The following is a 12,547-nucleotide window of genomic DNA, read 5'->3' on the forward strand; positions in this document are numbered from 1 at the left end:
TATGATAATAATACCCCACAGCGTGGTTGTGAGGATTAAATGAGATGTTGCATGTAATGATTTTAGCATAATGCCTAACACTTAGAAAGCAGTCAATAAACAGTAGTGATTATCATCAGTAATATTATTATCACTATATTAGTTCATCCAGAAAAATCTATCCCTGTATCGTGCCCAAGTTGCCTTCATTTTCTGTGAGCCACACCCGGAAGATACTAGCACAACCTCCAGGAGGTGACACCCAGGGTTCTAGTGTGTCAAACCAATCACTGCTGTCCATTGTCTGGAGGGCACAGGATCTGTCTCTGGTCCAGAGGCTCATGCTCCCACCTCACAGTGAGACCTTGGCCAAGCCCCTTACCTCTCTGGGCCTCAGGGATGGACTGTGCTTAGCATTTTCCTACCTGAACGTATCATACAGCGCCCGGCCTCAAGTAGCTTCCAACAGCCCTATGAGGGGAGCTACTATCATTATCTTCATTTACAATCAGGCGACCGAGGCTCAGAGAGGTTAGGCAGCGTGCCCAGCTGGTAAGAGGTGAAGACCAGTCTGGCTCCACGGCACCCTCTTCACCATGACCTAAACCATCAGGGATTGAAAAACGGATTCATCCGGCGTGGGCCTGATTGACCCGCTCTGTCTACATTTGGGGGACCTCAGGACTGTCTGCTTCTGCCCTGCCCCTAAGCTTCCCTTTTTGAAAAGAAGTGGCCTGGAGAGGTGATGACTCCACACAAGGTAGGGGCTGGGCAGAACTTCTGAATAAGTCGGCCAACAAATATTCCCTGAGGCCTGCTGAATCCCTGTGCCTGAAAGCATGCACCCCGGCTCAGGGCTCCAGGCACATTTCTTCCTGAATTGGATGGGGGTGTTCAGAGGGTAAGTCAAGTGACCCACATGGGATCCCCGGCCCAGCTGGCATGTAGCACCATCTGCACGATGTAGGCGATCCCTCCGAGCAGACCCGGTAAGCCGAAGGTGTAGTGCACGCCGCAGCTGTCGTGGATCACCACCTTGCGGTTTAAACACACCTGGGGACAAACGCGTCATGATAAGTAGATCTACACATGAGACTGATAGTCCCTACCCACGCTTTTCACAGGTCCTTGGCATCCAGGTCTGCTAAAGGGGGATGGGCATTAGGCTCACCTAAAGAAGAGCTTCTCAGACCTGAGTGTGCACTCACGTCACCTGGGGAGCTTGTTAAAATGCAGAGTCGGAGTGGGGGGGGGGGGGGGGTCTGGGGCCTGAGACTCTGCATTTCTAACAAAGTCCCAGGTGATGCCAATGCTGCTGGTCCATGGACCAAACTTTGAATAGCAAAAGTCTGGCCCCTTTTGGGCTAGATAATTCTGTGTTGTGAGGGGGGCCGTCCTCAGCATTGTAGGATGCGTAGCAGCATCCTTGGCCTGTACCCTCTAGGTGCCAGCGGCACCCCCCCACCTTGTGTCAATAAAAAATATCTCCAGATATTGTCAAATGTCTCGGGGGGGGTGATTGAGACCCACTGGTCTAGCCCAAACTCAACTCATGCCATCTCAAAGACAACATGGCTGATTAGAAGAAAAGTCAGAAGAAAAGAATCTGGCCACATCTCCAGACTCCCATTCAGCGCTGCTGCTACCTCACCTCTTAGCCTCCCAGCTGGCCTTGAGCCAACAGATGTGGATACAAATGCATATTCAATCAGGTTAGTTCCCTCCTTAGAATCCCCATTGTCTTCAGAATAAAAACCCAGACTCCTCAACCAGCCCAAGAGATATAGCTGAGCATCTCCCATCTCTCAAGGTTTTGGTCCTACCTCACTCCCAAGTGAATCCTTTGCTTCAGCCACAGAAATGTTTCTACTTCCCTGCTGGGCCATATGCTTTTTCTCACAGTTGAACACACTGTTCCTTCTGCCTGGAATACATTGCCCATCTCTTTGCCTGGCTAATGTTCGTTATCTGTCAACACTTGGCTGAGACATCCTCTGCTTCGGGAAGCATTTCCTGACCCATCTCAGGCTAGCTTAGATGGGCTTCTGTAGCTGTTATCACACCGAGATGTGTTAATTTGTCCATTTCTCTCGCTACACTATAGCTTGGGAAGCAGGATAAGTGTCAAAACATATGTGCTGAATGAATGAATGAATCATCTTTGAATCATTCCCCCAGTGATAGAATCAAAGAAATTGAGGCACAGAGAAAGTAATGGACACTGAGCCTGATGATAACTTGTTATGCATTTTTTGCTGTGCCCCTTCCACCTTTCATCATAGGGCCTCTGAGCCAGAGGAAATAAAAGACATTGGTTCCCATTCCAAAGATGAAAAGTAGACTGCCCCATCTTTGGTCAAATCAAACTGTTGGTAAGTTCTTCCTTATTTTGGGTTGAAGCTGCCTCTCTGAATTCCACTGTTCACCCAAATTCAGCCTCTTGAGCCATCCAAAAGTCTATTCCTTTTTCCTCCATCAAGCCCTCAAACCCGCGAGGATTTGTTGTTCCTAAATATTTCTCTTAGAAGTGTGTTATAACAAATTGGCTATAATGTGGTATTATGGTATTATTGGTACCTGTTGAATGTTGAAGGAAGAAAAATCCATCCACTTAGAAGAATAACTAAATGATTAGAATTGGACATGACCTGGATTCTCAGTGCAGCATCCTTCTTCTGGATGCTGCCCTTCCCACCCCATTCACACGGTTCATGGGCAGCAGCCACGTATGGACATGCCCCACCTCCCACCCCAGCCGAAGATGGGCACATTATCCAAGTTAGACTAATGAGCACCTTCTCCAGAGAACTTGGAATTGAGGCCAAGAGATTCTAGCTGGCTGCTTTCTTGAAGAGAGACTGCATTCCACCGTGAGGAGTAGGAGCAGGAAAAGAGGAAGGAAGTCTACAGAGTGAGAATAAAGCAGATATTCGGGAAAAGCAAAGGAAGAAGAAGAGCGGGGACGTCTTGGGCTCCCACAATGCTCCCATCCCTGACGCTAGCCATCTCTGGGTTCCCAGCAGCCTCCCTGTCCTTGGGTTCTCTGACATCCCAGTAGCCTTACACTAAATTCCCCCTTACACCTGAGCAAGCTTGAATGGGTTCTGTTACTAGCTCTCCAGATCCTAACAAATGAACCATCCCACATGGGCGGGTCTCTCACCCAAGCTTTGAAGCCAACCTGAGAAAGTGCCAACACCTGCCTAATGCAGCCCATGGCACCACACCATGGCCCACTGCAGTCCCAGGGTCCTGCTGGTCTGAGGCAAAGCAGAGCGTATTCGTTGCCCAGCTCCTTACCGGCAGGCATTTGGCTCCCCCGATGGAGATTAGCCCAGCTACAAGGCCCAGCACCATGGAGATCCAAGGAGAAGAGATCAGGTGACACGAGGCACCCACAGCCACACCTCCTGCCAGCACTGCATTGTGGATATGAGTCTGCAAAGAAATAACTTGTGGGTAAATGAGGGGAGGCACAGAGAGGACAGCATCTTGCCCAAAGTTACTCAGCCAACTGGAGCAAGGCAATGCTGCAATGTCCTTCCTGCTTCACTGATCCGGAAGCCGTCCCCCCCACCGTTGAGACTACGTGGCCTTTATCACTGGTCTTATCTCACCCTGCTTCCCAGGCTCAGGGACCAGTCACCCTGATTGGGAGGCATTTAGGGAATCAGCTTGAAAGTGCAGTTACTCGGCATCCTAGCCACCTTCACAATGATAAGTGATGCGTCCTTGGGCACGTAACCACTCAGTGCTCCGACTTCTCTACCAGAAGAATGGGGTTTTGATTATACCTACTTAATACAAGTTATTGTAAGAATTAAGTGAATTAACACATGTAAAAGCCTTAGCCCAGTGCCTGGTACAGAATATGAGTAAATGCCCAATAAATAGAAGCCATTATTGTTGTTTTTATTATTTTTATTATTATTGGCTACTTGGGCCCTAGGCCGCCCTGTATGACCGGCCCTTGTTGCTAGGTCGTGTCTATGCTGTCCTTCTTTCCTCTAGAACTGAGCCTTCCTTGGTCTTAGGCTACTATCCCCTGCCCCGCTCAACTCTAACCAGGTCTTGGAGCTCTGGGCCCTGGGACCAGCTTCTGGGCTTCCCTGACCTGATGACCACAGCTGCCTCCCTGGCTGTCCCACCTTGTCTGATCCCAGACTCCTTGTCACCATGGAACTCACCTGTGGGGACACCCACCTCCCCTTAGTGCCTTTAACCTGTCATCCATGGCCACATTCTCTCCACTCCAGGCCTCGCTGTCTGTCTAGACTTTTCCCACCACCTCTGGCTGGCTGAGCCCACACCCTGTTCATCACGGGGACTTATTTCGTCTTTAGCTCTACCCTCTCACCATCTCTCCCCCCGGAACTCACACATGGTCCCCCAGCTACACTGACAACAGCAGCTAATGTCTGCCTGGCATTTACTCCACACGGAGCACTTTACATAGGAGGCAGTTGAGGCTCAAAAGTTGAAGTGGCTTGACCAAGGTCACATGGCTAGGGTAACATACTTCTTTACTTCTGATCATTCCATTCTTGAGATCTCTTGGGGGAAGGGGAGAGGCTGCCTAATTCTATTCTAGTTTCTCTGCTGACTCTTGCTCGTGGGAGCTGGCTTTCATAACCAGCAGAAATGAGGTGCAAACTTGGGTCTATGTGATGTCAATGCCAATGGACTAAAGCACTCCCCGCAGAGAGCCTTTGATCATTTCAGCCTCCTATGTTCCAGTGCCCATTGTGAGAACCCAGTGCTCTTATGCTCCATGACACTGCAGGAGGGCTGCAGGGCTCCATCACCCCACATGCTCTTTCCCAACCCATGGGCTGGTGCCGGGTGGGACAGGGCATGAATATGTGTGTCCAGCCTAGAAGACCCAAGTGCTGCCCAAGGGGCAGACCTTTCCTCACCATGTTGATCTTCCCTCGGGGGTTAGATAAGGCCGACACCGAGATGGCTGTCACTGTGCTGACCGCAAGAGCATAGTGAGTGTTGAACATGGCATTCTTCCTTTCGTTTGTCAAGTCCAGCAGAGCAGAGTTGAAACTTGGCCAGAACATCCACAAGAAGAGGGTACCTGGGGGCCAGAGAGGGTTGATGGCGGGAACGGGCACTCCTGCTCCAGAGCCTGAGGCTCTGGGGCCTTCAGACAGGAGCATCCCGGAGCTGGCAAGTCCCAGTTTTGTCACTTCCTAGTTATGTGACTTTGGGCCAGTCATGTCTCCTCTCTGAATTCTCAAGTTGGTAGGGCCCAGCTGACTTTACATGCAGGGAAACTAAGGCCCAGAGAGTTGAAATCACCACACCCCAGGCCTCCTGACCCCAGCCTGTGATGGCCAAATACTTATTTTAAAAAATTATCATGCTGCTTTCATTTAGCACATGGCCTGATATTCAGTCACCTGCTGTTGAGCTCAGCGCCCAATTTCCTCTATGCTCTCCCAATAGTCTGAGTTCATCGTTTTCACTGCAGTTTTGCAAAATACAACTTTATTACACTTCTCTTCCCATCCTGTTCCTTCCTCCACTCCTGGGCCCTACTTTCTTCACTTGTCCAGTGCCCCCCCCTTAACTTGAGAACAAAAGGATTGGGTAAACTTATCTAAACTCCAGTGTAACGAGTCTCTCCTCTATTTTGGATATTAATTCAGAGAGCTCCTCTAGAGGGCAATGCTTCATTCAGAGGTGTGAATTCATCCAACACTCCCTGAGGAAATGAGTCATTATGGAGGGGCTTCAGACACCCAGAGCAGGTTGCTAAAGGAGCGAGATTTTTCCACAGACCACCCACCCCATCTTGTCCTTACCCAGCATGGCAAACAAACTGGTGCTCGTTGCTGTCTGATCTTTCTCCTTTGCTTCCTCGAGCAGAGGCTTTGAGAGGCACCAGTCCACTATCAGCCCAAAATAGGCTGCAAACACATGGACATACATCAGGCTTAGGTGGTTGTCCATCTGCAACAAAATCGCACAGGCACAGTGAATGTCAGCATCCTCTGCCCACGGGCAAACCCCATGGAGAAAGTTCTGAGCTTCACGTAGGAAGTGTGACTTAAAGTCAGGAGACTGGTGTTCGGGGCTTATCCAGCCCAGCAGTTCCCCTTTCAGAGGAGCCCCATGTGTTTACTCCAGGGACGTTGCTGGGTGGCCTTATCAGTGGTTCTTAAATGCCTTTGGCCAAGTTCCACTTAGGTGGGGCAAAGGCCACATGGACACACGCCCTACTTTTGGGTGGAATTTCACGGAGTGATGAGTAATATAAACTTTGCAACATGAAGTAGCCAGACTTCTTATAATACTGAGCTAAAGTCTTTTTTTTTTTTTTTGAGGACGATTGGCCCCGAGCTAACATCTGTTGCCAATCTTCCTCTTTTTCTTTTTTCTACCCAAAGCCCCAGTACATAGTTGTATATCATAGTTGTAGAGTTGTAGCTCTTCTATGTGGGACGCCACCTCAGCATGGCTTGATGAGCAGTGAGTAGGTCCGAGCCCAGGATCCGAAGCAGAGAACCCCGGGCCGCCAAAGCGGAACGCACGAACTTAAGCACTACACCATGGGGCCAGCCCCCCAGAACTAAATTCTGGATATATAATTTTGCTTTATGGAAGCAATTTCTGAGACCGTGAAGTAACTGCTTGAGCTAAAGCCGATCCTAATCTTGCTTTATGAATACCAAATTTAGAAATCCTTAATAACTGACTTAGTGGACTACTGGTAAGTCCTGTCAACTGTGCCTTCAAAAAATATCCAGAATTGGCAGAATTTTTACCACCACACCTCACTGACCTCACCTCGGTTTAGGTCACCATCACAGGTACCTCAAATTATTGCAATAACCTTCTAACTGGTCTCCGCATTTCCAACCTTGTCCTCTACTGACTATTCTCCACGCAGTGGCCAGAGGGACCCTGTTAAAATCCAAGTCAGCTCTTGGCACATCTCTGCTCAGAATCATCCAGTGGCTCCTGTCTCATTTAATGTCAAAGTCAGCCTTCTTGCTATGACTTATAGGACCCTGTGTGATCTGCTGTCCCCCAGACCTCCGCCTAACACACCGTCCTTGCTCTTCCTCAACCCCCCAGGTTTTGGGGGTTTGATGCTCCCTCATCAGTCCCACTTCCCACTGGCTGTTCCACTGCCTGGAATGCAGGGTAGAGGGAGTGGTCTACTTGGGTGCAGGCAATAAGGGGGTCCATTGCCTGTAGAGAATTTAAAACAATAATAAAAGCAACTAAAAGTCTGTCTGCTTTTTATTATCACCATGTGCCAACAGTTCTAAACAGTGTCAGTGATAAAATACCCTTCCCGGAAGAGGCAGACCACTCCCACCGCCTGCCCTTGATCTGCTGCTGTGCTCAGATACACACATGGCTTGCACACTTGCTGCCTTTATGTCTTTTCTCAAAAATTATTTACTCAGTGAAGCCTTCCCTGGCCACTCTATCTAACATTTTCTCCCCCTCCCTAACTCTTTGTGTCTCCTTTCCCCATTTTATTTTTTCTCCTTAGTATGTCTTTATCGGTAACATGCTCTATCTTTGCCTATTTTATTGTTTATTGGCAGTCTTTCCCTCTCGAATGGAAGTACCATGACAGTTATATTTTTCCACTGCCTGGAAGAGTGCAGGACATAATAGGCACGGAAGAAATATTTGTGAAATGAATGAACGGTACAGAACCCTCAGTCGTATAGATAAATGAAAGTCTGTGGAATTTCCTTGAAGAACTGAAAAGAGGGCTTGCATTTTAAATCTCTTTTGAGGTCCCCCAGGAATCCAAGAACCACATTTGGGGATCGTTGGCTTGGAATACTCAGTGCTTGAGTTGCCTCCACTGAAAACGGCTCTGTAAGCCCTCCCCTGGAGCAGCTAAACTAGCAAATTGAAGCTGCAGACAAGAGATGGCGTTGAATTAGTGCAGCCTTTTAAGACAATCATTATGAAGACCGTAACAAAGCAGGAAAAGGTTTATAATGCGCTGCCCCCAGTGAGTGTTCCATCTCTGGGAATGTATCTCTTTTCCTGACAGCCATGCTTATTACTGTGTGCACCATCTTCCTTGGCGGCTGCAGCTGATTGGACCAGAGCAGATATATGACTCAGCAGACCAATCAGATTTGCTCTTCCTGGACTATAGAATTGAGACTAGCTGAGAGAGGAGTGCAGTTTTTTGCAGGATGTGGGGCATTGAAATGCAGGGACAAATTGGGGGGTGGGGGTGGGGAGAGGATATCTTTTCCATTAAAGCGAAAGCTAGTGTGCAGAGAAATTAGATGTATGGAGAGGAACAGAACCAAAGATGGAGAGAATGAACTACATAGGATCTTAAAAGGCTTCTCATATCCAGTTCCCGTCTCTTCCTGAGTCTGGCTGCATTTCCTGCCCTTGGTGGTCCTTATACTAAATTCCTCTCATTCTGCCTAAGAAAGTTCCAGTGGAATTTTCTTCCTTGGAACCAAGGAGTTGTAATTAATCCTTACAGTAAGCAGAGAGAAAAGGCAGAAAATGAAAGTGTGCCTACGGGAATCCATGAGCCCCTAGTGATATAAATAAATAAATATGTGACAGAATGAAGGGAGGAGAATGGAAAGCTCTTTCTCACAGAAGAATGCAGAAAACCAATATTGGCAATCATCATGGTGCTTACTGAATTTTGCCTGAATTGATTCAGGCAAAAAAAAATTCAATGGATGCTCAAACCAGTGAGTGAAAGTTTGATAAGAGACAGGATATTTACCAGATATTATCTCCCCACAAGATGTTTATTAACTACAAAGGGGAAAATAGTAACTTTACAGTGGAGATCTTGGCAGACACCATCTTAACCAAGTGATGAAATGCAACATTCTCAGTAATGGGACAAATTGACAGCGTGTGTCTCTTCATATGATGTACTGACGAGGACACACCATCACTTCCTGCCAAAAATGCATACCCTCCATCTAATGATGAGGAAACAGTAGACAAACTGACATGCTACAAAATAACTGGCTTGTAACTTCAAAATATGTCGAGTTCGTGAAAGATAAAGAAAGACCAAGAAACTGTTCCAGATTGAAGGAGTTTAAAGAGACATGAGAACTAAATGCAAGGTATGATCCTGGACCAGAAAGATTTTTTTCTTTTTCTATGACAGGTTATTATTGGGACAACTAGTGAAATGTGAATAAGATAATAATATTGTATCAATGTTAATTTCCCAATTTTGTTAACTGAACATGGTTATGTAAGAGAATGCCCTTGTTTATAGGAAATATACACTGAAGTATTTAGGGGTTAAAATAAAGTCATATATACAGATGAAGAAAACCAAAAATTAATAAATAATAAGAACTCACAGTATTACCTTCCAGACCATTGTTCCTTTTTCCTCCCCAAATATCTGCAGCTCCCTTGAAGAACATGCCAGTAGACTCTCCCCTCCTTGCTGCGGTAATCTGCCTGCCTCTTAGTCACTGAGGATTTCAGCTCCTACCTTACAATCTTTCTCTCTATCACTCCTCCAAGTCATCATCTTAGTCCAACAACTTCCTCTCTCTGTTCCTTCACCCTCTCTTCTAATATCTTTTCCTATGTTACATTTCCACCACCCGCATCCACTGTCAAACCTTAGACCTTGTCATTATCAGTAACTGTGCAACCTCCAAAATCTCAATTTCAAGCCTCCCACCTTACAACAATCACCACCTCCTATCTGTCCTGCTCACCTCCTTAGGTGTCCTCATGCCAACAATTCCAATCAGTTGATCCTGATAATAACAATGATGAAAATAACAGTTAGAACTGCCTGGGGCCGGCCCCCTGGCTTAGCGGTTAAGTGCGCGCGCTCCGCTACTGGCGGCCCAGGTTCGGATCCTGGGTGCGCACCGACGCACCCCTTCTCCGGCCATGCTGAGGCCACGTCCCACATACAGCAACTAGAAGGATGTGCAGCTATGACATACAACTATCTACTGGGGCTTTGGGGAAAAAAAGGAGGAGGATTGGCAATAGATGTTAGCTCAGAGCCGGTCTTCCTCAGCAAAAAAAGAGGAGGATTAGCATGGATGTTAGCTCAGGGCTGATCTCCCTCACAAAAAAAAAAAAAGAACTGCCAGAGCACTTACCCTGCGCCCGGCACTGTTCTAAACACTTTATATATGTTAACTTGTTGAATCCTCTCAACAGCCCTAAGAAATAGGTGTTCTTATTATTCCCATTCTACAGATAGGAAAACTGAGGCACAGAGAGGTTAACTAAGTTGTCTGAACTTACTCAGCGAGTGTGGGTTGAACTGAGATTTGAACCCAGGCGGACTGGCTGCAGAATCAGTGCAGAGTGCTCTTAACCACTAGGCTTCCCGTTTTTGCTGTTCATTGTCCCTGTCATGTTCTCACTCCTTCCTTAACCAGTTTAGATTCCATGACCTACCATTATATTCCCTCCCTTGCAAATAGCCCCATCTCTGGCCTCTCTTGGTCTCCATGGGTCTCTCTGGGCAGAACCCCAGGCTGGTCAAGTCCAGCTCTCTGATTCTTCCACACCTGCCCTGGAGCAGTGAAGGGCCTGGAGAACTGCACACAGCCCCGGTCACGTGTGCATTTTCCATCTGACCACGACCCCAAGGGGGTCCTGGTTCTGCCCTGCAGTCCTCCTGCCTCTCTCTGGTCCTCTCAGTCTTCCACTCTCAGAGAGGTCCATATCACACCTTCCCTCTCCTCAACCCCATCGCTCCCTGCTCCCCTCACACTCAGCTGATGACTTTGCCTCTTGTTTCTCTGAGAAAATACAAGCAATAAGTAGAGAATTTTCTCCCTGCAGGAGACTGGACCTGTGGAACCTAGCACCAAATCTACCAGCCTTCCCACAGTCCCAGCCTTCTCTCCCATCATTAAGATGAGCTGTCCACGCACCTCTCTAAAGCTTCCCCCCACTGGTGCCCAGAGTCCCACTCCCTCTTTCCAACTCAAAGACTTGACTCCCACAGTTCAGCTGTCTTGTGCCTCATCAGTTTTCTCTCTCTCTCTACTGGATTATTCTAACTGGCATATAAATATCATCTATCTTGGAAATAAACACGCAAATAAACAAAATCTCCCTTGATCCCATTCGACCCTCCAGCTTCTACTCCATTTCTCTGATCCCCTTTGTAGCAAAACTCCCTGGAAGGGTTGCCTCTGCACACTGCCTCTACTTCCTCACCTCCCACATCTTAAAACAATCAACTCAGGCTTTTGCCCCTAACCTTCTCCAAAGCCAGACTTATCAAGGTCCACTTGTCAAATCCAGTGGTCAGTGCTCTAAAGGCTCAATCCTCAGTCTTCTTCTCATCTCTATTTACACTCACCTCCTTGGCTGATGATCTCCTTGGCTTTAACCACCACCTATATCTTAATGCTAAAATTCATATCCCTAGCCTCAACCTTTCTTCTAAGCTCCAGTCTTGTACATTTCCATTCAATGTCTCCCCTGGGATGCCCAATGCACATCTCTAGCCCTCACCTTAACCCCAGCACATTCAGAACTGAACTGGATTTTCCCTCCCAGATCTACACCACCCCAATACTCCTCATCTCAGTAAATGGCACCATCATCTACCCAGTTGCTCCGGATTAAAACCTTGGAGTCGTTTTTGACCCTTTTTTTTTCTCACACTCCACGTGCCGCCCATCGCCAAATCCTGTCAGTTCTGCCTTCAAAGTGCAGCCAGAATCCAGCCTTCCCCCCACCTTCATGGCCATCATCCTATGCAAGCCTGGGTAACGGCAATAGCTTCCTCTCTGGTCTGCACCTGCTCCTCTTTTGCCCTCTTTGGTCTTTTCTGAACCCAGAAGCCAGAGTGGTTCTCTTAAAACATAAGTCAGGGGCCGGCCCTGTGGCATAGTGGTTAAGTTCAGCATGCTCCACTTCAGAGGCACAGGTTCACAGGTTGGGATCCCAGGCGCTGACATACACCGCTTGTCAGCCATGCTGTGGCGGCGACCTACACACAAAATAGAGGAAGATTGGCAACAGATATTAGCTCATGGCTAATCTTCCTCAAGCAAAAAAAAAAAAAAAAGAGGAAGATTGCAACAGATGTTAGCTCAGGGTGAATCTTCCTCAGCAAAAAAAAAAAAAAAAGAACATAAGTCAGACCATCTCTCTCCTTTGCTCAAAACTCCCCAGTGTTCGCTGTATTTCTCAGAGTAAAATCCAAAGTCTTTATTCTGGGATATTGAGGCATAGCAAAGAGGCCCCATGCTTTTATTAAAAAAAGAATGCATCATCTAATTTAATTAATTCAATTTCTCCCCAAACCCTATGCGGTAGTTACGTTATCTTCATATTAAAGTTGAAGAAACTGAAGCTGTTTATCCCAGAGTCATGTGGGGGATTTATGGCAGAGCTGGGGTCCAAACCTGATCTTTGACTCCAAGTCCAGTGTTCTTTCTCCTAAACCATGCTGGGTTCTGGGTTCTCACCTGTGCTCTGCAGCTATCTCATTGTGTGATCTTGGGCAATCACTTCCCATCTCTGGGCATCAGCTTTCTCATCTGTGATCAGCTCTCATCTTACTTGACCATGCCTGACCTCAGGGTCA

General features: G+C 47.4%; 1 protein-coding gene across 1 annotated transcript in view; it reads right to left on the minus strand.

Moving 5' to 3' along the window:
- Positions 1-12,547, minus strand: part of RHCE (Rh blood group CcEe antigens) — a 39,580-nt gene that overhangs the window by 13,281 nt on the left and 13,752 nt on the right. Inside the window, exons 4-7 of the mRNA XM_058552054.1 lie at positions 5,793-5,940; positions 4,896-5,062; positions 3,280-3,417; positions 899-1,032 (exon numbers count right to left, since the gene is read on the minus strand). Of these exons, the coding sequence (XP_058408037.1) occupies positions 899-1,032; positions 3,280-3,417; positions 4,896-5,062; positions 5,793-5,940 (587 nt within the window). The remainder of the gene's footprint in view (positions 1-898; positions 1,033-3,279; positions 3,418-4,895; positions 5,063-5,792; positions 5,941-12,547) is intronic.

This window comes from Diceros bicornis, chromosome 13 (assembly GCF_020826845.1).
Source record: "Diceros bicornis minor isolate mBicDic1 chromosome 13, mDicBic1.mat.cur, whole genome shotgun sequence".
In the NCBI taxonomy this organism is placed as follows: Eukaryota; Metazoa; Chordata; class Mammalia; order Perissodactyla; family Rhinocerotidae; genus Diceros; species Diceros bicornis.